The 27,197-nt window shown below is 39.4% G+C and overlaps 4 protein-coding genes across 6 annotated transcripts; 2 read left to right on the top strand and 2 right to left on the bottom strand.

The window, feature by feature from the left end:
* On the top strand, positions 78-3,486 carry LOC109711261. Its single transcript, XM_020234215.1, has 3 exons — positions 78-300; positions 2,376-2,450; positions 2,765-3,486. The coding sequence occupies exons 1-3, from the start codon at positions 130-132 to the stop codon at positions 2,816-2,818; spliced, it is 300 nt and encodes a 99-aa protein (XP_020089804.1). The 5' UTR covers positions 78-129; the 3' UTR covers positions 2,819-3,486.
* On the top strand, positions 14,384-17,388 carry LOC109711712 (AT-hook motif nuclear-localized protein 25-like). Its single transcript, XM_020234886.1, is given in 2 exon segments — positions 14,384-16,575; positions 16,578-17,388. Coding segments are annotated over 2 exon segments (1,044 nt in total). The 5' UTR covers positions 14,384-15,651; the 3' UTR covers positions 16,698-17,388.
* LOC109711711 (thioredoxin reductase NTRB-like) lies at positions 20,941-24,791 on the bottom strand. Of its 3 annotated transcripts, none has more exons than XR_002216667.1 (3): positions 23,678-24,791; positions 21,774-22,554; positions 20,941-21,639 (listed from the first exon to the last, which is right to left on the bottom strand). XR_002216667.1 is itself a non-coding variant. In XM_020234885.1 (2 exons), exons 1-2 carry the CDS (start codon positions 24,768-24,770, stop codon positions 22,484-22,486), a joined length of 1,164 nt encoding a protein of 387 aa, XP_020090474.1. In that variant the 5' UTR covers positions 24,771-24,791; the 3' UTR covers positions 20,941-22,483. The 3 variants fall into 3 exon arrangements, 1 of the variants encoding a protein (XP_020090474.1); XR_002216666.1 differs by having other exon boundaries at positions 21,764-22,554; XM_020234885.1 differs by having other exon boundaries at positions 20,941-22,554.
* Positions 25,252-25,766, bottom strand: LOC109711310. The gene is made up of 2 exons (XM_020234285.1): positions 25,719-25,766; positions 25,252-25,633 (listed from the first exon to the last, which is right to left on the bottom strand). The coding sequence occupies exons 1-2, from the start codon at positions 25,743-25,745 to the stop codon at positions 25,406-25,408; spliced, it is 255 nt and encodes an 84-aa protein (XP_020089874.1). The 5' UTR covers positions 25,746-25,766; the 3' UTR covers positions 25,252-25,405.

Raw genomic sequence — 27,197 nt, forward strand, 5'->3', positions numbered from 1 at the left:
CCCAAGTCCGGTCGAAGCTTGATCCGAGTGCGCGAGAGAGAGAGAGAGAGAGAGAGAGAGAGAGAGAGAGAGAGAGTGGAGGAGGAGGGGGGTTTGAGTGGGGTTGGAAGGAAGCGTGGAGGGGCGGCGATGGTGAGCAGGGGGCAGTGGAGGCGATCCCTGGGGAACGTGCGGTCGTTCGTGGGGAACGCGACGGGTGGGCTGAGAGGGTGGCCCAACGTGGCCTCGTGGGCCGTCGCCGGCACCCTCGCCTACTTCCTCTGGGTCAAGCCCGCCCAAGACCTCAAGAAGGAGCAGCAGGTAATCCATCCCCACCAGTCCCCTCCAACTTCTTCTTCTTCCCTTCTCTGTCGCCTTCCAGATCATTCGCTGCTCGCTCTCCTGCGCTTTCTCGCTCGTTCTTGTTCTATCCATCATACAAATTCTAGCCCCGCTTAATTGGTAACATCTTTGTTAGTAGCAAACTCAAAGCACGTTGAAATCAGATGCCGAATCGTTCATTGGAATCTCAGCAAACCCTTGCCTCAATTCATAACTGCTCATGTTTACGGGGGTTCGGTGGGATTTGTAGATTGCCTTTTTATTTAGAAAATGCTGTAACCTTAACTATCTGACAGTCGTAGCACTTCTAGTTTGAAAGCATGGAAAGTGAGATTTTCATTATAGATGGCTTAGATGCTGGCAAATTGTGTGAACTAAAGATGTTTAACTGTATGCAATATGCGAAAAAAGTTGTATACAAACTGTTTGAGAGGCCACACCAATCGTCAGAACTAGCTAGAAATCGATTTCCTCTTTTTTTTTCTCTTTTTTTTTTCTTTTTTGTAACCATCCTAAGAGAGTATCTGATTTGGGTCTTTTGACATTTATTTCCCTACATAATGAAAACTTCTAAAGTTATCAACATTATCCCCACTAATTTAGCTGATACTGATTCATAGTAAGGAGTAAAGAGACTTGTGGATTGAAAATTTGAAGAGAGCTTGAAATATCTGACTGCTGATGGAACTTATCTCATCAGACGAAGTTGTTGGCAGCACAAATATATGCCCTACCTGTAGCTACCAACACATTTTGGGATTACTGCGTGACCTATTCTATTTACTCGCTCTTCTTCAACAGTAACCTTGCTCTGCAATGAACATATTTGAACAATTTAGTCTGTGATAATAGATTCCTCGAAAAAATTGTAATCACTGGTATAGGAACCCGAGTCTATACTATTATTTATGTTTTCTGCAACTATACTTCAAGTCGACGGAGGAAAACTTAGTTCCTTGAAATGAAACGGACTCCTAAATGAATATCTCCTTGAAATGGGAGGAGGTCCTGTCTAAAAAGTAGTTTAGTCTCATCCGCTATAGCTTGAAGAATTCCCAACGGGCCAGCATATTCAGGCCCAATATGTTGTTGTATCGCTACAGATATTTCTCCTCGAAAACTCAAGTTGTATCTAGTTACAATTCGTATTCATTTTATTTCTTTTTTCATTATACAGTACAGCAAGCGAATTTAAAAATATTAAATTCAGAGAATTATAAAACCTATGTTCCGTCGTAAGTAGAACATCTAATGATTCTCTGATCTAGAGTAAAGCTAGAATACTTCTAGAAGTACGTGGGGTTATTTACTTCCGCGTAGTTTCCAGTGATTGGACAGCCGAATTGACCATTGTCAAAAACGATCTAAGCTATTTGAACTTTCTAGATAATAAAATTTTAAGCTTTTTCGGCATCGTTTAACCAATGATCCATTGACCTCAAGTTTGCCTTACATTAGCCTCTTTTTTTTTTGGAACCACTTGAATACTAAACAAACAATGCCGAAAATCTACAAAATTTGGTTTCTGGAATGCTTTAGTAGTGTAGATCATGTTTGATACTGCCAATCATCGTTGATTCATATTTCCCATTTCCGGAAAAGAAGGGGAAGTAAATATTCCTGTTTACTTCGGGAAGTATTCTAGTTCTAGTCTATCTAAGTTACATTAAGTAGAAGCTATCATTGTTGACTGCATGACTGTCTGGTTGGACCCTTGAAGTTATTTTTTCAGCAAGAGGAACTAAACATGTGCCTGTAGTACCAGCTGAAAAGCATTTTCCTTTTCAGATAAAGTTATTGATCTTGGCAATGTATATTGTGATGTATCATAACTATACAAAGGTTAAACATTGCTTGTCTTAGTAATTAGAGTTTTTATATTAAGATTTTTCCATAGTTGAAGGAGCCAGTTTCTCATTGATTTTCATGATTTTGACATATGATTACTCAGATATGTAAGTTTACGAACATTTCTAATATGTGTTGGTACACCTGATGCTTATTCTAATTCATGGCTGATCTTTTTTTATTTCCTGTTTCTTTTTGTGATTCAGGAGAGAGCAGCTTTAGCCGCAGCCTCAGATCCGTATCGCTATATTGAGAAAAGAAAACCAATTCCTGATCCTCAGGTAGCCTCTTTTGCCCTTGCAGGCCTTTCTCTTTGTTCTATGTTCTTAGATTAATGTTGTTTAAACCAGTAGTACAAGCCTTTTTAATCGTGAATAACAAGATCAGATAAAACGTCACGGAAACTGCAACCAAAGCATCATATCACCAAAACAACTTGTTTAACTGGCTAGTTGTCCGAGCTGTTACCCTGTCCTAAGAAATTTCCTGGGGGATAAATGCTAGCTGTGGCTAATATTTAGAGATGATTTTGGGAAAGGTAGAATTGCGTTCTTGCCTATTTCTTCTTTTCTCTAATACATTTCATTATTCCCAGGAAACTGGTCTGATATATGGAAAGAGAAAGGAACCCAAGAATGATGAGAATTGATTAGCTTCACTTACCCGATGTGTAGAAATGGTTTTATGCTGCTTTTGCATCACTTGGACAGCTGATTTCTGTCACTCGTGGCTTGCATGGTATATGCTTTATTGTTTTCTCGCTTTTGCCATTACTGAGCTTGAAGCTCAAAACAAGCTGCAGATGATGGGTAATGCTACACGTGGTCCTCCACAATCTTCCAGTAATTCAATAAAAACGTGTTGTACAAAGATATATACATCTCAGCATACTTCACCATCACTTAAAGTGTTTGTTTCTCCTCTTTTTCTTTTTTTGTTTCTTGTGTCTTTTTGGTCCTTTGAATTTGTATGGACCTACGTTAACTGCTAAAATTTTCTAGATACTGTCTTTAAGGCCGTGCACATATTGATTCAGTCTCTAGACGACAGCTTATCATGTCTGTAACTTTTCTTTTTATTTGCTTATCCTTTTATCAATCTTCTGGCCTACATGCCACATGTTGGCGGCGTTTACAAGATTAGTAGTTCATCAAAATACTTTCGCCAAGTAGCCATACGCTGTGAAACTCTGAAATCTGGCATGGTTTAGTTGCCAGGATGAGGATGAGGATGAGGATGTGGTGACCCTCTATTGCTTTTCTTTTTTCCGGCCTCACCTGTACCTTGTTATGACCTTTGCAGTTTCATGCCAAAAAAAAAAAAAGGCAATTTTGTTTCTTTCTCATTCAAGACGAAAGGTTATATATAGCCCATGTCTTGGCAGGACACCTCCTTCCAACTTACGTGGTCAAAAGCAAGAAAACAAGTTCTGTGGTAACTACAGTATGGTATTTTTGTTTCATCATGTACTGTGATTGTAATAACATTTTGTTTTGTGGCTGTTATTTTATACATTTATGAACCTTGTTCTTTTGGTTCTCGCGTGAGAAAGAACAGAAACAAAAGCAAAAACAACCGGTAAAATGCTTGAGAAAAATCAATAACAACAGATGGAAAACAACAGGCAGTGATTTGTTTGGATTTCTCGCCCAAGTATTGGGAACACCCTCAGTTTGTTTATTGTGTCTCACTCATCCAGCTGTTACCATCCATCCCACGGATTTTACAATATCAAAGCACTTTAATTTCTGTCGAGATCATTGCCGGAAAAATACTGAGCCCTCAATCGGGACCTCGTTCAGGAGTCTCACTCGGTTGTCATGTGTTTATTTTGTTTCAATTCAAAAATTATATTTTTTTTTTAATAAAATTTTAATTTTCTTTTAAAAATTTAATATATATAAAAAAAAAATAGCGAACTAATACGTATCAACCGATTGGGGACTCCCCGTTGGAGACTTTTCAATGAGTTGCCATTGTGGAGTTTTTCATTAATATTTTATTCTGAAAGCAAATATGAGCACTCAGGCATCTTAGCTACACTTCGTTTCTTTTCGAGTTCAATAATTATCTTGAGATTGCATTAAACTATTGGGATTTGATAGTGAGACAGGCGATTGTTTCCCTTCTTGTCCTAACAGTTATCTATACTGTTCGATTCACATAAACCCGTCCAATCTTTCATTACGATTGGGAGAACAAATGCACAGATTTTGAAGCATTAGCGCGCATTTGTGGGGCCCGTGGGTCTATGATACAAATCAGTACGATATGGGTTGGTGGTTACGCGCGTGATCACGTGCCCACGCGGCCCACGTGGAAATACGGCCCAACCCAGCTGGCGCGCTCTCCGCTGGCCCACGCGCTCCTCCACACGTGTCTCGCCGCAGCTCCGGCCAGTGGTTCCTTCCCACGTGGCACCCGAACAGCGAACGGTGTTTCATATTGTCCAGTTGTTGATGGCTCAGCACGTGCGCCTTTTTAATTTTGCCGCCCATTCTATAAGATTTGAAATTTAAAGCCTTCGCATAGGGTACTAATTAACCGGCCCNTCAATAAACTATAATTCTCACCAATGCCGTGATTTTAAACTTCCTATTAAATGCTTCAAACAATTGAGAGGGGAGCACTTGTGCATACCCCACATGAGATCATAGATTAAGACTAGTAATGGAAGAGGGAACAATCATGTCTGATCCCTTTGAATAAAGTATTGATCGAGTTTGCGTAAAATTATTAATTATTACAGTTAAAGTCAGCACGATAAAAGTTAGTCGAGATGGGCTACATTGTTTAGGACGGATGCAATGAATTAGATCGAGGAACATGACAAGTACGGCCGATTGGACGCACATGGTCTCCCACCACCGACGATGATGAGGCAGCGCGCCGCTCAGATTATTATAATCTAAACCCCACTTGCCCCCCATCTTTTGATCGAATAATTTAGTACTTGGGATGCTTGACCCTCTGATTAATTATGCTTGTTCAGTGGTTGATTGTCCTTCTAATTTGCCTTTTTCTTCTTTGCAGTGCATTACTAGTTTTAACTCATTGGTGGAGCATCCACTAAGCATGTCCTTTTTTACTTTGGATTAAGCAACGGAGATGCTCAAAATATTGTAATTTATATAAAGATGGACTTTTTTGCGTATTGAGATCGGAGTCTTTGACATGCTGCAAATCTTCGAGTGGATTAGTGAAAGGTAAATCAATTATATGGTTTTCGTCTGACTTAACGAGGGTTGAAGATGTAATTTCGTAGATCAATTGACATTCTTTTTACAGATCGAAGGTGAGCTTTTTATCTTTTTTTGTGTTCACATATATAGTAACGTGCCTTGTTTGAGTTTAGTGCTTAGAAAACAGTAAAGAAAAACAAAATTTAAAATTTAGCTGGTGAAGATTGCATTCGAGTGGTCTTATTAATTATGTGGGATTAGTTAATTTCAGATAGAACATAATGACAGAAATCCATGCCCTGCAGCGAGGTTAAACACGAAACATCACGGGATTATAGTAATTAATTGTCGTTTTTTTCTTTTTTTCTAAATCAAACTTTGCTTTTGTTTTTTTAGAACAAATGACAGCAAAACAATTGGGATAGAAGTTCCAATAGCGTTCTTTTTGATTGCCATGCTTGGTGACTTTTGACTTTGATTGAAGTAATTAAATGAGATCTCATGAGAAGTACTCAAACAACAAAATAAAAGGAAGAGGATACCTACATTTTCAGCAACTGTAATAACTCTATCTCTATGAAAGAACTCTAGCTAGCACATTACTTTTCAATTGAAAGCACTAGATATGCTTTAGCATCTGTTGACATATTAGAGTATACTTTTCCTTTGGAACCAATGCCATGCCTAGACTAGCTTTGTACTCTTTAATTGTTCTTTCATTAATCTACTTTAAAGGATTAAAGAGCTCCTTAGTGATGTACGTATGTCGTCTGGCTTAAAAAATTCATTGTTTCATTAATCTCCACGAACAATTCTAAGCGGCCTAGAACTACCTGTTAATTCCCTTCTATTTTAGCAAGTTTGATCGGTTGTTGATCTTGTGGTAGAATAGTTATATTAATATGGTCTACAATGGATACAAATAATGTTTCATTAGTACATAAGATTTGACAACAACAAACACATCCTAAAATATTAAAAGGAGGGACGATAATAAAATTAAGAATACAATAAAGAAACTCAAAAAACATTGGAGTGACTTCTCCTTTAATTTGATTCACTAGCCCCAAAACGACTGCAATAATTGGCTGTACGTGGAACAAAGTAAACTATATTGTCCAAAATTTGGGATTAAGTTTTTTCATCAAGAAGGGGATTACATTTGCCATTAAATCCATTTAACATGAAGCATGAATCAACTATATCTAGTTCATCAAGGTTAATTGGACAGGTGCATAACATCTCTTTGTGTGCATGTCTCCTCTCGGGTTGAACGATCCAACGGAAAAAACAGTGCAATATATATACAGTAAGGCAAAATGGAGGAGACGTAGCGTGATATGACATGTGGCATTTGAACAAATAGGAAGGAGAGTCAACATGGAAACAAGATATGTAAAATGAAATTTTATGAGGTAAATTAATTGGCGTGATATCACATCAGCAAAGGCATAAAAAATCGGTGTAGAATTAATCAACCAACCTATAAAATATATAGAGCTCTAGGCGAAGAAGATGCAAGAAAGGGACCGGCCATGCTTTATTTATTTATTTATTTATTTATTCAGTAGATGACTAGCATGAGGTTTAATAGTGAATTTTTTTTTAAAAAAAAAGTTAACTTATTGCAACCAGTTCACGAACTGAAAAGCCTGCCTTTATTTAGTTATTTTTCTTCTTAAAATCTATACATCAATTTTAATTGTGCAAGTTGTGGAGTTTCTAGGTCACAAGATCTCAAATACTCGGTTTGAGTACTAAAGTATGGTGAATCAACTTTCGCAGGTGTTTAATTTGAAATCAGATTTATTTGGTACAATTGCATTTTTAATGGGGCAACGACAATAATGGAAATGACGAGAAAAATTAAACTATTTCCCAGATGTTCATTAAAAGGTCAAATGGCATGGCAATAATTTTCTTTATATATCCTTCAGCTTTCACAACCTTTATTATGTTTGATATTGAAATATAAAGTGACAAGTTGCACGTTTTCGACATGAAATCTAGTTTTTTTCCTCTGGCCAAAATAGAAAAAATAAAATACAACTGCAACAATATATGGTTTCCATTTTGAGAATGCTCTAATCATGTTTATGTTTTTGTTTAATTAGAGCACGTTCCTATGCCCACGCCGACATGGGAAAATCGATCGAGTGGCATTTCGTGCTCCCACTTTCTCTTAAGAAGGAAAAGAAAGAAAGCAAAAACAAAATTCAGGAACTTCAAGTTACATTCCTTCTTATTCTTTTCTTTCTTTCTTTCTTTCTTGCTTTCTTTCTTTTCTTTCTTGCTTTCCTTCTTTCTCTCTTGTTTTCTTTCTTTTCCTTCTTGCTTTCCTTTCTTTCTTTCTTTCTTGCTGCCCCTGCAGCAGCAATAATTTATTGCTGCTGCAGCTGAGCCACTGCTGGCTGCTGCACATGCTGCTGCTGCTGCAGCTCCTGCTGCTTGCTGCACTGCTGCTGCTGGCTTCTGCCTTGCTCGCAGCAGCAGCAAGGAGCTGCTGCTGCTCCTGCTCACAGCAGCAGCAAGGGCTGCTGCTGCTGCTCTTGCTGTTGCTCTTGTTTGCAGCAGCAGCAAGGGCTACTGCTGCTACTTTCAGCAGCAGGGAAAAAGGGGTAAGGGGGAGAGAGTCAAGAATTTCCTACCTCTTTTCTTTTTCTTCTTCATCTTCTTCTCTTTTCTTTTCTCTCCTCTCTTTGCTGCTCTTCCTTTCCCTCTCTCTCTCATACGAATGGAGGATGAAGGGGATAAGCATGGAGGGATAAGGATGGAGGGTGCCCTGCCTNAAAAAAAAAAAAAAAAAATCATTCCCAGGGTTGACCTGCGGTGCTTTCATAAGCCCAGATGTCATCGTGTTTGTAGGTCAAATTCATTAAAAGAACTCCTGAACGCGATTTAAAATGTTTAAAATACTTTACAACTAAGGTTTAAATATTTTTAGAATCATTTAAAGATAATAAACTTGATTATTTTTATAAATCATGATTAATAGCATTTATTATGGTCCTATCAGAGACCTGCATCAATAATCGTTAGATTGTCTGTTAAGAATTTGGGATCTGAGCCTTTCTTGCTCATGTAAAAAGTAGAGCTCGAACTCCCGACCTCTTCAATAATATAGTAGTATAAGTGGTTAGGATTAGAAATGCAAATAAATATAGTCTCATTCTATTTCAAATGAGACGGTAAATAACCGAAAAAAAATAAAAAATTATACTCATTTTAATTTGTCAATAAAATTGAAGTAGAAAAATTTAGATCTGACTCAATTGCATTCCTATTCAGAGCACGTGGGTTCTGTTCTTAGTAGGTGAAAGTGTGGGGTGTTTGTTTGGATACAGCGGATGGTGTTGTCCAGGCTGGATACGGGAACACAAGCCCGGGAGTTCGGGCCAAGGATCCAGAGATAAGGTTGACCAAGTCCCGATGCCCTCACCGCTCACCACGTGTCTGACAGCTGTACGGCTGGAAAAACGCACCCATCCCGCCTCGACCGTTTGACCGCACGTGATGCTCCCATTTCTCTCTCTCTCGCTCCCGCTGTCTCTCACCCTTCCCTGTTCCCCCTGGCTAGCAAATAGTAGAAGACTATTTTTCAAAAAATCAAAATTTTGTGTGAAGTTCTTTTTTTCTTTTTTTTTTTTTTTAAGTTTATCTTGTTTGATTAGACCGGATAAAAAATTCGAATATATATATATATATATATATATACGGTAAAAATTTTTTTTATTTTATTTTATTAGTTGAAAATTTTAGTATATAATTTTTTTTTAAAAAAAAAATTTAACATAATACTCATAATGACGATAAAAAATGATTAAGATGATGGCTGGATGGCAAACGTTACAGCAATATATTAGAAGAGAAAAAAATTTTCTTTTACACCTCAAAATGTTCGTAAGAAAAAATATTCGTTTTCTCAAAAAAAAAAAAAAAAANAGCAAGTGGCAAAGAACTTGGTGGTTGATACCCGAGGTCTTAAAGTTCGAATCATAGTTGATTCATATTTCCAGCTAAATTTATTTCTGAATGAAATAAATGAAGCGGATAGCGTGCTACATATCTATCTCTCAAAAAAAAGAAAAAAAAAGTTACAAATAATGATTTCGGATCAGGCACACATGTAAATTATATACAAATTTTACATAATTGAATGCATATTTACGTAATTATTAAGCATATATTCATGCATAAAAATCAACCCTTCTTCGTTTTTCAAAATCTCTAGGTTGTGTCAAGGGCCAATGGAGTAAGAACTCGTATCTTCCTGTAATAGCAAGAGTTATGACTAGCATAGTGATTTTTACCAGCAACAATCACGCCTTGAGTGATGCTTGACCATCTATTTATTGAATTTTAAGTACTGCCAAGCGAAGAAACAACTTGCGACCAGAAGTTTCCAGGAAATTAAAAGAAGGTGCTACTAAGCTGGGGCATTAATAATTGCTTGCAAACTAGAATTAAACAGGATTATAGAACTTAATAAATTCATTTTCTTTTCCGAATATCTAACCGTCATTCCCTTCTTTTATTTCTCTAATATCTTGTTTTGATTAGCAAGCTTTATATATTGAAATTAAGCCCCTCTCAGTTTAATTAACTGGACGACTAAGCAGATCGATCATGTTATACGCATTTAATAATTTTCTGTGGCAAGATCTAGACTAGTGTTCGTTGTGTTTCTTCTCAAAGTTTTTTTTTTCTTTTTTTTTTTCTTTTTTTTTTTCTTTTTGTCAATGCAAAGCTAATAATACTAAACGCCTCACCTGTACCATCCTCATAATAGGCCAATTAAACAAACATACATAAAATTATTAAATGCGTATAACATGATCGATCTGCTTAGTCGTCCAGTTAATTAAACTGAGAGGGGCTTAATTTCAATATATAAAGCTTGCTAATCAAAACAAGATATTAGAGAAATAAAAGAAGGGAATGACGGTTAGATATTCGGAAAAGAAAATGAATTTATTAAGTTCTATAATCCTGTTTAATTCTAGTTTGCAAGCAATTATTAATGCCCCAGCTTAGTAGCACCTTCTTTTAATTTCCTGGAAACTTCTGGTCGCAAGTTGTTTCTTCGCTTGGCAGTACTTAAAATTCAATAAATAGATGGTCAAGCATCACTCAAGGCGTGATTGTTGCTGGTAAAAATCACTATGCTAGTCATAACTCTTGCTATTACAGGAAGATACGAGTTCTTACTCCATTGGCCCTTGACACAACCTAGAGATTTTGAAAAACGAAGGAGGGTTGATTTTTATGCATGAATATATGCTTAATAATTACGTAAATATGCATTCAATTATGTAAAATTTGTATATAATTTACATGTGTGCCTGATCCGAAATCATTATTTGTAACTTTTTTTTTCTTTTTTTTGAGAGATAGATATGTAGCACGCTATCCGCTTCATTTATTTCATTCAGAAATAAATTTAGCTGGAAATATGAATCAACTATGATTCGAACTTTAAGACCTCGGGTATCAACCACCAAGTTCTTTGCCACTTGCTTTAGAAACGGTCGGTGTAATTTAAAATTATTTGCTCATGTTGGATGGTATCAAAGCAAAACTTATCTTTTTCTTTTTCTTTTTCTTTTTGTGCATAGATAGACCTATGTATTAGCTAGCTAGAGACATTGATTAATACAAAAGTGCTTTTGCCATAGTAAGTAACCACAAATATTTCAGGGGATTCACGGGAAGTTTAAATATTTGGAGAGCTTCCCAAATAGAAAATACATTGAAAAGAAAAATATTATTTCTGAATAGAAAAAGAAGGCACTCAAACAAACAAAGCCACCCTTTTTGGAGAAGTGTAAAAGCTAATTAAAAAGGAATTAATCCAAATGAAAATGGCTGTTTAAATTCTCTTCACTTCCGGATTTGCATGCGTGGCAGTAGGGAGAAAGAATTCTATATGAAGCTCACTCCGAAACCAATTAACAATATCTTTTATAATTTTGAAGTTAATAAAAGAATTTTAACCTAAGATTAACAATGTGGCACGTTATATAATAATTGACCCATGTTACACAGATAATTTAATTTTTATTCCCCCTCCAGTATATGCCAAAATAAGGTCATACAGACCACAGAAACGAGAGGATAAACGAACTGCCCACATGATTGGCCAAAAGGACCACAAACCCCACAAAACCCCAATTTGTAAGAAAAGGGATAACATTATTGTATTTTTCTTACCCTCTCCACTTACATCTTTGAGCAATAAAAATATTGTTAGATATTCGGTACAACAAATAATATGTTCAAATTATATATATATATATATATATATATATATATATATATATATATATATAATTAATAGATATATCAAATTCTTGATGCTATCGAGTTCTCGACGTTGAATAAAAGAATATGCAATTAGAATGATAGTAGTCTCCTAAATTTAGTGAGTGATTAGTTAAATAGTATAATCTAACGGATAGAAATGATCAAAGGATATATCTAATAACAGAAAATTTGATAGTATAAAAATTTAATACGATCGACAATATAATACCGGACTCTCTCTCTCTCTCTCTCTCTCTCTCTCTCCTCTCTCTCTCTCTCTCTCTCTCTCTCTCTCTCTCCTCTCTTCATATATATATATATAATATATAATATAGAGCTAGGCTACTATACTATCGTAGCACGGAGCGCTCCGTGCTACCAAGTTTTTTCGATGATGTGGCTTCCAAATCGACGATCGGCTCCGTTAGAGTTGATCTACACTATTGAAAGTATTTAGAAACTAAATTTCATAATTTTTCGATATCATTTACCTATCAAACAAGTAGTCTAAAATTGAACGGCTGAAAATAAAAATCTCATAAAAAATGATGATAAAAGATTTAAATTCTAGATCAGATATACTGATCTTACTCTAAATAGTGAAAAGAATTTTCTATAAAATTTTCATCGCATTTGAATTGTTTTACACCGTTAAACTCACAAATACACCACAATCCGGCCATTAAAATTGTCAATTTTGAGATCTTTTGATCACTAGTCAAATGATATCGAAAAAATTTGAAATTTAGTTTCCAAATACTTTCAATAGTGTAGATCAAGTCTAACGGAGCCGATCGTCAATTTGGAAGCCGCATCATCGAAAACAACTTGGTAGCACGGAGCGCTCCGTGCTACCGATAGCATAGTAGCCGGACTATATATATATATATATGAATATATGAGTTGGGATATTAAAAGCAATAAAATAAGTTCTCTATTGCATTTTGTATGACAAAATGCATGTATACAATTTCTATGACATCTCGCCGAGTACTTCCCAAAATAAAATTACACATGTCTAGCTCTTATATGATATGTATTTTCCAAATATATAGGATTATACCTCTTAAGTACATAGCAACAGAAGAGGCCGGCGGGAAGCTAGTTATTGCACAATACCTTGCCTCGATATCCTGTAAAAAAAAAAGACTCTAAAATAAAAATAACAAATAATAGACGTATGATCACGGAGAGGAGCGCCTTCCTACGGTGTCAAATTGAAACATCAACGGCAAAAAATTGAAGGAGCTAATGAACGAAAAAATAGATAAACAATAATCAATATGATGCCACTATTAATTATGTCGCTACAACATAATGTGTGAAAACTGAAATAGACCTACTTGTTCAAGTGAGCATCAATTCTACCACAGTGTTACTATTTGTTAAATTATCCAATTTCACTGACCAACTAATAGCCTATTCCAACTTGTTATGATGTCAATAAACACATACGAACCCACTTCGGAGTTCAACAGCTGGCAGTTTGATAATCGCATAACCACGTAGCTGCATATCCAAACTCCAAAGGGCCAAGGCTCGCCCGAATCACTTATAATACTTACTGATTATTATTACCTACTATTTGTTCTTATGAAGTATATTCAACAAATCACGTTTTATATAAATACTTGTTATGATGTATAGATATTTCACACACAAAAGAAAAAAAATACAAAACAAGAGAGAAAATATAAAACTAAATAATCTAAAATATTTTGGTGAAAACAAACTAAAACATCTTTTATTAAAGAAACTAAGTAGCACAACCTGTGCTCTATGCAGCACTAAAAACTGCAGGCACAATAGGCTTCATGTATCTACAGTGTCCTAGCCATTTCATTTATAGCGTGCAAAGTAGAATTTTACCCAAATAATTTAACCGTTTTAAAGATAAAATTTATCTAACTTACATTAAGATAAAATATTACTCTAATTCTTATTTAACTCAATTACAAAAAAAAATAAACTTTAATTAATTAGACTCTGAGTTAAAATGAGTAGTATCTCTTTATATATATATATATATATATATATATATATATATATATATATATAGAATTAGACTGGAATACTATTAATAGTAAAATTTTCTTTTTGCTATCAAGTTTTTAACCCTTGGATGAAAAATTGTAGGGTTGGGATGATATTAGTCAGTTAGAGTTGAGTGGTCTCCCTAGGGTTGAGTGGTCCCCACTGGGTTACAGTATTTAATCCAATGGTTAGAAATGATGAAAAGAGTTGATCTAAAGGTTAAAAAACTGGTAGCAACAATAGGATTTTGCAAATAATAGTAGCCCAGTCCAACTCTATATATATATATATATATATATATAGAATTAGGTTGGAATACTATTAATAGTAAAACGCTCTTTTTGCTATCAAGTTTTTAACCCTTGGATGAAAAATTGTAGGGTCAGGATGATATTAGTCGGTTAGAGTTGAGTGGTCCTCCTAGGGTTGAGTGGTCCTCACTGGGTTATAGTATTTAATCTAATGGTTAGAAATAATGAAAAGAGTTGATCCAAAGGCTAAAAAACTGGTAGCAATAATGGAATTTTGCTACTAATAGTAGCCCAGTCCAACTCTATATATATATATGTGTGTGTGTATTTTTGTCTCATAAAATATTATCGATCTGTACGAAATAAAATATAAAATAATGGCAACAACTTACATTTCAGATCTCATTTATATATATATATTCACCAATCACATTAAGTGATAGCTCTTAGCCCAATATTTATATAGAGTTTTATTCACGTAGGGTTTCTGCACAATTAATATAAAAGTCACATTTAGACTTCATTATTTTATGTAGCTTCACTGCATTCTTGCATACAGGAACATACACACACACATACAGTAGAATGCCCATTCTTTATTGTTTTCTTTCTTTTGTCTTCCCATATGACAATTGCATCTGCTTTTAATACTCCCTGTGCACGCTTTCCACCATCTGTTTCCTCCTCCTCCTCCTCCTCCTCCCTTCGCACTCTTCACAAAACTCAGAAGCCCCCCACTCCATCCTGCTCCCGCTCCTGCTCCTGCACCTGCACCTGCACCTGCTGTAATAAAAACACCACACACACACCCTCTCTCTCTCTCTCTCTCTCATCAGGATAAAGGATTGGTGAAAGAAAGAAAGAAAGAAAGAAAGGGGCCTCATCTATCTTTGCTTGTATCTGAAGAGCTCCCTATTTGATTGCCCTCGCCTTTGCTCCCCCTTTTTATCAAATATCCGGATGGGGCCTTCATCATCATCTTCTTCTCCTTCTCCTTCTCCTTCTCCTTCTCCTTCGAGGAGAAGAGTAAAGGAGTAGTATTGCTTTGTTCCCTGTCCTTTTTTGCGTGGTATGCTCGTCGCCAAATTGGATTCTTTCACTGGGCAAGACATCTATTTTTAGGAAAAAGAAAAAAAAAAGGGAAAAAAGAAAAGAAAGGTTGGGTTTTGATGACGGGCTTTGTGTAGGGTTGAGACTTGAGAGAGAGAGAGAGAGAGAGAGAGAAAGAGAGCGCTGCTTCTCGTTGGAAGAAATTTCTTTAATTTTTTTTTTTTTTTTCCTTTCTTTGTATTTGGGGGTGGGTCGTGATTGAGTAGAGATGGTAGAAACGTGGTGGAGATTTATGTAAGGATAGCATTAATTGTGTCCTACTGATATCTCATACTCCGAGTACCACTCCAATTGGTTTAGCCGAAAGGGAAACCCTATCATCGATCGAAGTCGTAGCTAGTTAGATATAAGAGGACTCCCAAGGGTGCCGGACGGCGAAAAGAAGGAAGCTGCTGATAATTCCAGAAGAGAAAAGGGAAAGGACAAAAAAAAGGGGAGGGGGAGGAAATTTGGAAGATAAATAAAAGGCTATATATTGATTGGGTGGTTGAATCGAGCTCTAAGAGGTCGTTTTTCTTCCTGTTATAAACCCAACGCAAGAGGAAGTAGACCAAGCGGAGAAGCTGGCAAGCAAGTGGTGGGAGCGAGTAGATGTTCCCGGGATGGCCGGAATGGAACCCGGAGGCGGAGGCGGAGGCGGAGGCGGAGGAGGCGGAGGGGGAGGCGGCGGTGGAGACTCCTCTCGCTACTTCCAGCACCTCTTCCGCTCGCCGCCTCCATCCCAATCTCAAGGGGCGGCGCAGGCGCAGGCGCAAGTGCTTCAGCCGCCGCAGCTGTCGTCGCTCCACATGCCGACTGCAGGAGAGCTATCCAAGCCCTCCCCCGAGGGGAGCCCCACCAACCCTTCCCCCTCCTCCAACGACGGCGCCGGCGGGGACCAGCCCTCCACCTCTGCCGCTGCGGGGGGCGGCGGCGGCGGCGGCGGGAGCAGCTCGGGCGGCCACAGCCGACGCCCCCGCGGTCGCCCTCCGGGGTCGAAGAACAAGCCGAAGCCACCCATCATCGTCACCCGCGACAGCCCCAACGCGCTGCGCTCGCACGTGCTGGAGGTGTCGGCGGGGGCGGACGTGGTGGAGTGCGTGTCGGAGTACGCTCGTCGGCGGGGCCGCGGCGTGTGCGTGCTGAGCGGGGGCGGCGCCGTGGCGAACGTGGCGCTGCGGCAGCCCGGGGCGTCCCCCCCCGGGAGCGTGGTGGCGACGCTGAGGGGGAGGTTCGAGATCCTGTCGCTGACGGGGACGGTGCTTCCTCCGCCGGCGCCGCCCGGGGCCAGTGGGCTGACGGTGTTCCTGGCCGGCGGGCAGGGGCAGGTGGTCGGGGGCAGCGTGGTGGGCCCGCTCATGGCCGCGGGGCCGGTTGTGCTCATGGCGGCGTCCTTCGCTAATGCCGTCTACGAGCGACTTCCGCTCGAGGGCGCCGGGGACGAGGACGAAGCCGTGCCGCCCGGGGCTGCGGCCCCACCGCCCGCGCCCCCGGGGCAGGGCCAGCAGCCGGCTGCATCCCAGTCGTCGGGGGTCACGGGCGGTGAAGNGGAGCCGCCGCCGGCGTCTCTTTCTACAATTTGGGCCCCAATGTTGGCAGCTTTCAGTTCCCTGGCGGGGACGCTTTCGGCGGTTGGGCTGGCGGCGGCGGTGTTAGGCCACCATTTTGATTCCGACCTTAAATTACATCTTGTTTATGAAGCTTTTGTTTTCTACAATTAAAAAGAGAGAGAGAGAGAGAGAGAGAGGAAGAGGAGGAGATTGAGGAAGAAGATGTTGCTCATCGGTTATCTTTTGTTTCAACTTGGGAGAAAATGCAGCGATTTGGTGATATCTATCTTCAGCTACCAATTTAAAAAAGTTTGAGGAATCCAGATTATGATATCTTTCATTTTGCATGGAAGAGCTGGAGCTTTTGGATTTGGTGCTTTCAACTTACAAGTTACTCAGGATTTTGAAGTGTGAGAGAGTAATTATTTCTAGTTGTTTATGGTGAGGTACAAGTGATTAAGAATTGAAGAGGAAGGGATCAAGAAGAAGGAGCACTAATACACAGAGAGAGAGAGAGAGAGAGAGAGAGAGAGAGAGAGAGAGCCTACATATATAGCTGGAAGAGTCGGACTAACAGGCTCACAGGAGGTCACTAGTAGTAGATTCAACGTTTCGTGCCTACACAGATGGATAATTTCAGGTTTGCTTCTCTTGATTTGCTTTGTCATGTAATGATGTACTATGTAGATCTGCATGTAGAAAATGGTTCTGATTCTCACATCTTAAGGCCTTTTCTCCTTTGTACTTGTACTTTTTCTGTTTAGGCTATTAGATTTTATTTATGGATACAATTAAATTATCTTTAACATCTGACTGGGCCACAATGTTGCTTGCTGCTGCTTCTTATCTTTTGGCATTTGAGTTGCTATCCTTTTCTCTTCTTTTTTTTTTGAAAATTATATTAGCATTCAAACCCCTATATTCCTTTTGCATGTGAAATGGGTTTGGTTTCTTTTTGCTTGTATATGTGTGTATATATATATATATATATCTATATATATTCTGGTGGGCTTCAAATTCTGCTATATGCATGTAAACCCAGAGAGAAGTACCAGTTTTTCGGCAGGTGGGTAACTCAAAAGCCTGCTGCTGTAGTCCCCACTCCCTACCTAGAGGCCCCAAAACCCTAGCTTTGATGAGAAGATGATGATGTAAAAAGAAGAGAGTAAAAAAAACAATAACTATAAATATATATGTAGCATGTAACTGAAGCTTTAGCTCTGACTGGTCCAGTCAACTTGCTGTTTATCGAACAGAGAAATACATCAGCGCAGAAGAGGTTAAATCAAAAGAAAGGAGCAGTTATGTTGTCATTTATGGGATATGGAAGGAACTGACCATAAGATATTTAGCACCAGACTGTAAGATTCTCGACATCTGCTTCTTTTCCTTCTCCAAGTACAATTCTAGAAAGAGGGCTTCATTACCTTAAGTCCCCTAGTAGAAGAAAAAAAAAGGACATATATATATACACTTCGCTAATATAATCTAAAACAACATGATTGTTGTTACTCTGAACCTATAGCCTTTGAAGTTGGACCCATAACTGTGATAAGCCAAAAAAGAAGCAAAGATGGAAATACCAGAAAGGTTACCACATCTCTCCCTCCCTCCCTCTGGAGCTGTAGCGTAATATATATTCTATGTTTTATATATACATATATATAGCTCATTCAATTGTTTATTGCTATCTCAAAGTAAGTGTATTCTTCAATAAATAATGTATACAGCATATTGTTGATCTACTCAATATGTGCTCCGCTAATCTACCGGCCCTAGCATTTAATTACTGGTCAAATGGACATTAATGAAGAAAAGTATTAGTGACAATTGGGTTTCCCTTCATGTAAACTTTGTGTGTGCATGCATGCATGCATGCAAAATATAGTTTGACGGACTTCATATTAATCAAACAGACTAAGTCGCCTTTTTCATTCCGTAAACATTTGTGGTTTAGAACTTTTAGATGTATTTTTGTTTAGTGTCTTTTTTTTGGGTGACTATGTGTTGGAAAGGAAGAATTAATACTTGACAAAATGCAACTTAGTTGAGTTATTTACTGAATTTCAATCCTTATTACTATTGAATATTAATATTAAAAATATCGTTCTCTAATAGCTTTAGCATTTGGAGAATAGCAGCTATTTTATATAATTTAACATGGTATTAGATCATTAGGGTCGAGTCCCTGCCATGCTCCTTTCGACATTTACTATCTTTTTATTTAATAAAGTTTCATATCTTGAATTTGTTAAAAAAGTCTCAAACTTAGACATAAGGAATAGGATTGTAAACAAATATTGTTTATACTGCTCTTTACTAGTTTAAAGTTTCAAAGAACCATGGTTGTTTTATATTATTTAACAATTACAACGGTATTATGCATTTTGTTTTTGGGAGAGAGAAAGCAAATATGCAATCTACCTCGTTTACTTTAGCCTTGCTGAGTATGGTATCATGCATATTAGACACACTATAGTGGCCTTTTCTGTATATGGAACTAAATTCTATTGTTGCTGAGCACGGTGGAAAATATTTTTGCTTGAGCTTCTGTATTAGTGTATGTGCAGATTCAATTATTAAGAAGCCTTGCAGTAGCATTCAGTGTAATAGTTATCGATATAAAGTTTGTTGTGGGAACAATTACTTGTTGCAGATAATAGATTTTCTGGGAAAATATATAAAATATTCTATCCATTGACCAATGATGGGACATGCATAATGTCTCTTCTTTTTTTTTTCTGGTGGACTATACTTTTCTTACTAGATTTAGTCGCTACGGGTAATGTTATAGAGTTTCTTTTCCTCGAACTCATCCAATTCTTCTTATATATTCAAATGATACGGTAATCAGATAAACCTATCTGCTTCCATCATCACCAGCATAAATGATAATTTTCAAAGCTAAAATCTACCAGCTGGGAAGGTTAGTGTTAGTGTATATGGCTCGACAAAAGCTAATTAAATTACTAGTAGCCACAATACTCGCTTTGTGATCTTTTGTAAAGTTATCTATTAATTAAGCACGTCCGAGGCTCGTCAATTTTGTATTAGGTGAATTAGTGTGACAGCTTCAGCATAAAATGACCATAAGATCTCTCGTCGTTCTCGAGAAAAGCAGCTTTTCTGACGTTTCAGTTCTTGCTGTCGATTTTCTTACTATAGTTTGTTTACTCGTGGATTCCAGTAAAAGCAATTCCCTTTAACATTCTATTACATTCTTCTTGCAACATGCTTTTTCTGGTCTATTGATATACGCATAAAAACTTACTCAGTAATTTTTACATCTGTATATTTTCTCGGGGTCATCTTCCCTGTATATATATATCCACACATATGCACGACTAGAAACACTCGAGCCAACTAATATATATATAGAATTAGACTGGAATACTATTAATAATAAAATTCTCTTTTTGCTATCAAATTTTTAATCTTAGGATAGAAAATTGTAGGGTTAGGATGATATTAGTCAGTTAGAGTGGTTTCCCTAGGATTGAGTGGTCCCTACTGGGTTATAATATTTAATCCAATGATTAGAAATGATGAAAAGAGTTAATCCAAAGGCTAAAAAATTGGTAGCAACAATAGAATTTTACTATTAATAATAGCCCAGTCCAACTATATATATATATANTTTATCAAGTGTTTTCTCGATAGTAACAAAAGAAAAAATTGCTCCGTAAATTTCGTACCCCTGTGGGGAACACAATTTTATCCTTAGATATAAATACTGAATCAACACGAAATAAACTCATCTAGCTAAAAGCTTAGTGTCTGATATAAATAAATATAAATTTCATGTCTCTATCATTTGCTGTCCTCCCTGCTTTTCGCCTGATTTGTTAGCTTGTAATCTCTCCCTCAACATCTTTTTTGTCAGCGATTAGAGGTAATTCCTTTTCTTGTACAGCCCTGCAGTTATCTCTTTTCACAGTTCTTATTAGCAGGGTTATCTCTCTTCACAGTTCTTATTAACTTCCTCGGTTATCCGCACACACCATTTAATTAACCAGGGTTGATCGACAGAAATTAAGTACTCATTAGCTAAAACTTAATTTATTCCGACATAATTTTTGCTTAAATTTATTAAAATTCTATTAATTTGACACGAGAAATATTGCATGTGAGATTGACCTGCTGATGCGCCAGCTCTCCTTCGCAGTATTGCTTTTCGATCTCCTTCGCAGTATTGCTTTTCGATAAAACAATCATTATGAACCTTAGAGGTAATGACCAAAATTAGGGTAGGCAGATCTCCTGTGCCAAATTTGGACATTCAAAACACGCTAAGGAGGCATAGGGACAAAGTAGAGCGTGACCAACGCAAGAAACGCTTCGGAATTGATACACCGTGTAACACGATCGAAGAAATCAGCAGTATATATACATCTCAAACACTAGTAGCGAACAAGGTTGGTAGGGCCAACATGACTCACATGTGAAGTTCAGCTTCCTGCTCATTTGACTCGTTTTTATTTCATTTTATTGCATTTTCTTCTACTGGAGAACTGGTCCCTGCCATCCTTACTTGACCCACATCCCTAGTGGAGTTCCAACTCAGAAACTAAATCCCCACCCAAAAAAAGGCCACAGACGGGTTGAAGTTTGCGCTTCGAACTCGGCCAAGCCCGCCCAACCAACTGGACCAGTTGTTATTATTATACCCACGTTAACGGGGCACAATGTTTAAAAAAAAAACCACCCCTAGCCCAGTTTCACGCCCCGTTATGCCGCCTCAGTGTTTTTGGTTGGATGAAACCCGACCTCCACAAACAGGCGACTTTAGGCCGTACTCTGATCTCGATATCCCGCAGGCGAGAGGCGAAGTTGCAAGCTCCAGCTGTAGCGGAGCTTGCGACCTCTTCTCACAGCCCATGCGAAGCGGCTGCACGTCGCAATGACTTCCGCCTCCTCCAAGTTTGTGGAATCACCAGCTTCCACCTTCCACTTTGTCGTTTCAAACAGCTCCTCAGCTGAAAGATATATCCAGTCGGTGACGATGGCACTGAATCGAATATTGCCCCTTCTATTCTTCATATCAGGGAACCATCATATCCTCTGGAGTGAATAAAGTTTAAATACAATCAATCCAAAACAAAAGTTGATCTCTAAATCATAATTCTTTAGATACACGATCAATCCAAAACAAAAGGTAATCTCTAAATCATAATTCTTTACATACAATCAATCACCTTGTACGCAGACCAAAATTTCACATTATCAATCGGTCAAACTGTCCTGATAAAAATTATCAAACGGTCAAACTGTCCTGTTGTTATCACAAAAGACAATTTCTATTCTGCTCACAAAATAATACGCATCCAAAGAGGCTTGCTTGACAGAATCAGAAAGTATAAAACCCAGAATTTCCATAGGAATCTCATATGTAAGCAGTTGGATCAAAACATTCAGAATAAAGGTGTGTGTAAACTGAACCTGGTCGTTGTACCATCTTCTATTATTGTAGCTAATGTCAGAAACTTGAAGAAAAAGCCACAATACATAGGCAATATATGGAGGAGAAACACTAACTATAGTTAATTTATGCACAAGAGGAATGCATCTTAACAAACAGATTTTAATTATAAAAGCAATCAACTGGCACATATCAAACTACAATTTTTGATAAAGGTCCTCTGATAGGGGCTCATCAAATATGTGATGACAAAGATTAAATTTCTTCCTTTTCATAGGAACTATCAGGGCATCGGTAGCCTGGGCCCAAATGTAAAATCAATGTGTATAGTGATTGAATAGATACTGACAGGTTTACCACCCTCTAGAAAGACAACTGAGAAGCAAAAGGATCAATTCATAAAGATGAAATAGTTGTGCTTCAGAGATTAGCTTTTGTAGCCACTGCTGAAATCTTTGAAGCGTCGGCAACTTTATCTGTAAATAGTCAATCGCTCTTTCCCTCCTGAGATCCAATCTCCTGAAGGTAGTGCTCAGCATCCAAAGCAGCCATGCACCCTGTGACATTCAGTGGAAGGCATTATATACTAATCCTGTTGTTGTAGTCAATAACTAAAAATGAAGAAGAAGATGATGGAGGAGAAAAGGAAAAAAAAAAAAAAACTCTAGCTAAATTGAATGGATAAGCTTACTGATGTTATGTTTAACTTACATGACTAAAAAAAATCTTTAAACTAGCATCTCAACACAACAGATTCATGAGCTAAGCATTAATACTTAACACTGGCTCAAGCCTGGCCTTGGCCTAACCTGGAGTTGAGCTGGATCCTCCTTCACTATAATCCAACTTCCTTATCCCTATACAGCCCGAAAGTGAAATGTGCTTCTAGCTTCTAAGCTCAAGGCCTAAGAAGCATAATGACAGTGCCAACTCCGCGGTTGTGTTCTGAGACTCTTCGCTTACTCGGGAGTCAACACTAGGTTTGCTCCACTGGTTCTCAATTCAAGAAATTATGCTTGTAAGGAAGGCTGAATTCATCAAATTTGGGTGGACCAGGGCCGCAAAAGTTTGGGCACACGCTCAATTGGAACAACTAACAAACACTCTACTTAATGACTAATCAATTTAAGCAACCAATGTCTAATGCATGCTTGTATTTTTAGTAGTAATATGATATCTGAAAAGGCACACAGTAAGGCTTCTTTTATATGCCTGCTAACAGCAAGATGAATCTAGTTTCTTCTACACGAGAACAATGAAACAGCCAAAAGGCTGGAGTTACAACCAAAAATGTTAGATCATAGTGAAAGAAGCCATTGGAAAGGAACGATTGCTTGAGGATTAGATGAACAAAAGGTGAATTCTTAATTAAAGGGCATGGCTATTTACAGTAAAGAAAGAAACAAGTTCTTTGCGTTCCTGGCACCGGGTGGGTGCATCTGCATTCTGTTTGCTTCCCTACATTTCCTACGATGAGCATATCTCCCATCCGACATCTACTTGTAAACTGGAAGTGTGAGCTATAACATTAAATGAGATATACAACACAATACGACATAGCAACAACGGCGAATAACTTGACAGAATCAAACCAGCAACAACATGATAGCATTGTAACAATTCATAAGATGAGCGGTAAGAAGGGAAAGGGCAATCAAAGAAAGGGAGGCATTTTGTTACCTGATCCAGCCGCGGTGACGGCCTGGCGATACTTCTTGTCCTGCACGTCCCCTGCAGCAAACACCCCTTTCACGCTCGTATGCGTCGATCCGGGCTTGGTCACGATGTACCCATCAGAGTCGAGCTCGAGCTGCCCCCCTAGAAACTTGGTCGCCGGCTCGTGGCCGATAGCGAAGAAGAGGCCCGACACCTTGAGATCGGACACCTCTCCGGTGACGACGTTCTTCACCTTCACCCCAGCCAACGGACCATTATCCCCTTCCCCGTAGGCTTCCACGACTTGGGAGTTGTAGAGGACCTCGATCTTAGGGTTTGCGAGGGCCCTGGCCTGCATGATCTTGGAGGCGCGGAATGTGTCGCGGCGGTGGACGATGTAGACCCTGGAGCCGTACTTGGTGAGGAAGTTGGCCTCCTCCATGGCGGAGTCGCCGCCCCCGACGACGGCGATGGGGCGGTCGCGGAAGATCGGAGCGGCGCCGTCGCACACGGCGCAGGCGGAGATGCCGCGGTTCCAGAAGCGGTCGGAGCCGGGGAAGCGGAGGCGGCGGGCGACGGCGCCGGTTGCGACGATGACGGCGTCGGCCTCGACGGCGGTGGAGTCGGAGAGGACGCGGAAGGGGCGCGAGGAGAGGTCGAGGGAGTTGACGGTCTCGGTGAGGATGGTGGTGCCGAAGCGGAGGGACTGGGCGCGGCAACGGTCCATGAGGTCGAGGCCGAGGATGCCCTCGGGGAAGCCCGGGAAGTTCTCGACGTCCGTGGTGGTCGTGAGCTGGCCCCCCGCCGCGATGTCGTTGGCGAGCCACCCCTCGAAGAGGATCGGCCGCAGCTCGGCGCGCGCCGCGTAGATCGCCGCGGTGTGCGCGGCGGGGCCGCTGCCGATGATGCAGAGCCGGGTGCGGCGGGTCACGGGGACGGCGCCTCCGTCCTCCATGGGAGAGGAGAGAGGTGGTGGATTAGGGTTTGGAGGAGGAGGAGGAGGAGGAGGAGGAGGAGGGGCGGTGCCGGTAACGGAGCGGGCTTTGTCGAGGAGAGCCGCGAGCTTGGAGCGGAAGCTCATCAAGGGTTGGGGATTAAAGAACACCTTCGGCCGCATTGACCGTCAATGTACTTTGCCGTGTTGAATATTGAAATATTCCGCTCCGAGTTTGAGCTATCGTTGGGCTTAAATTCGATTGAGCCTTCCATCTGATGGGCCAAAGTAACAGGCCGGACCCAACATAGGCCCTGATCTTACCAAGCTTCGATGAGCTCAATGTCATCTGGTTCTAAATTGGGCCGAATTTGAAGTCAAATAGGCCGAACGATGTACTAGGACCTAATTGCCCCATCCCTCTCCAGTTGCGGTTTGTGAACTCAACAATCGAGCCGCCGATGATTCCTTCCTGGGGGAAGTTTCCTTGCAACTTCTGGGCAGAATTAGTTAATTCTAAAATGGCTAAAGAATTACGAGAAATAGAAGATAAACCGTAGCCACTATTGACTTGAAAAAATAGATGAGAGTAGAAACATGAATTTTAAACGGCATTACATTTATACACATATATATTTCGAGTAAGCGAAGCAAAAAAGTTGCAGTTTCTTAATTTACATCTTTTGTTTAACTTTCCTGACTAATTTTCCAAACCGGGTTTCAGAACCAACAAGTACAGAAGAAACAAAAGCAGAATTAACGAGGTTCCTGGAGAACCGTTGCAAACATGTTTAAAAAGACAAAAGAGAGCTCGAAATTTATTGGCCGATGGAGACTGCTGCACATTCACTAATCGGCATCGACGTTCTCTTTATGAACTCCAAGCAATCTGTGATTGCCTCCGCGTAGAAAGAGTTCGATCTCACGCACAATCCCGATATAAACTCCGGCTGCCCTTCCCAGACTACCAAAGCTCTTCTGTTGCTACTCCTGCTGCAACTCCTCGATGAACTGCTGAAACCTGTCTTTATTCCTTTCCTTACTCTCTGCACGCAACGATTCAAGAGACTGAAGAGAGTTAGCAGCTTGACAACTCGCAGCCGGAGTACGGAGAAGCGAATGGAACTCAACCGGAAGCCTCTCGTGGGGCGGTGCCATCTCCGGCTAACTCTGTTGTAGTAACTCCGGCGACCCATTTGACAACTATACATGGGAGATTCGGAATACTATTTGGGTTATATATTATTGTGGGGCGAAGGAAGTGATCATGGGAACGTGTCACATTTGAGAAGCACAAGAAAGGGTAGGTTTGAAACCGATCTTCAGTGTGACGGGCGATCTCAAGACACGCTAGAGATTAATTAGCTCAACATAATAAGGTTGGTAACCACGCATTAAGAAAAAAGCTAGAGGTCTTTAACATTAATTATCTACTGTGAAAGAAATATATATATATATATATATAGCTAGAATACTCTCAAAAGTACCATAGAGGTAGTGCTTTTGAATTTTTAATCATTGGATGGAGAGATGTGAGGTTGAGTTGATTATGTTAGGTGATGATAGGTGAAATAGTGTTTGATTCAAAAACTATTAGTAATCAAGAAGTAGATCTAAGGATTAGAAACTTAGAAGCACCAAGAGGGTGGTGCTTCTAAAAGTATTCTACCTCAATTCTCTCTCTCTCTCTCTCTCTCTCTCTCTCTCTATATATATATATATATATATGTATGTATGTATGTATGTATGTATATCCATGTATCATATTTACTCTATGCTAGTTTACTTGATGCACAGTTGACTAAAGTTTATTTCATCAAACATTATGTAGAAAATACTGGCACTACTGTACATCCTGAATAGCTTAGTAGGACTAGGACGGAGTAAGTTGGCGAAAAGTCAACTTACAATATTAATTCGCCCATGTGTTATAGAAGTATCGAGTCTTTTGTGATGGATTAATCAATTAGCAATTTAGGATTAAATGAATGTACGCGTACATAATATATGAACTTTCGAAGAAGTATCATAATCGACTAGCTCACTAGCATACCTCTTTCGTATTCATATTTATTATTGGTACCAGCATAGAGCACAATGATCGTACGTACTAAGTTCTTACTATGCGATGATTCCATATATATACAGATGTAATTAACATATAAAATAATAAGACTAATTAGTGTCTTAGGTGAGGATATGTGGGTTGTCCATCAACCCCGGCCCAATCGTTTAGTCCTCTTAATGCAACTAACTAGTGCTGACTGCTGAGGCGCGCACACGTGTGCACCGCCACCGCCTATGTTAGTCGCGGGGTAGGTGTTTAAATAACTCGACACTTGTGGCGAGCGTGCCCCGCACGCACGCCGTGCCATGCGGAGAGCCCGTTCGCCTTCTCCCTTTTTTCGTAGTGCTCACACGAGCGAAATCCGGGGAACAGCGGCCTCGAGCTCGACCCTTTTTTTGTCCCGGTTAGCACGCTAGCTTCGATAGCGTGTAAATCTGACACGTGTCGCCGGCCACACGTATTCACGATTGCGGATCTTCAATCAACGTGGAACCATAGAGGTCTAAGGAGCTGGGTCTTACAAACAAGTAACAAGTAAAGCC

This window comes from Ananas comosus, linkage group 6 (genome assembly GCF_001540865.1).
Source record: "Ananas comosus cultivar F153 linkage group 6, ASM154086v1, whole genome shotgun sequence".
Taxonomy (NCBI): domain Eukaryota; kingdom Viridiplantae; phylum Streptophyta; class Magnoliopsida; order Poales; family Bromeliaceae; genus Ananas; species Ananas comosus.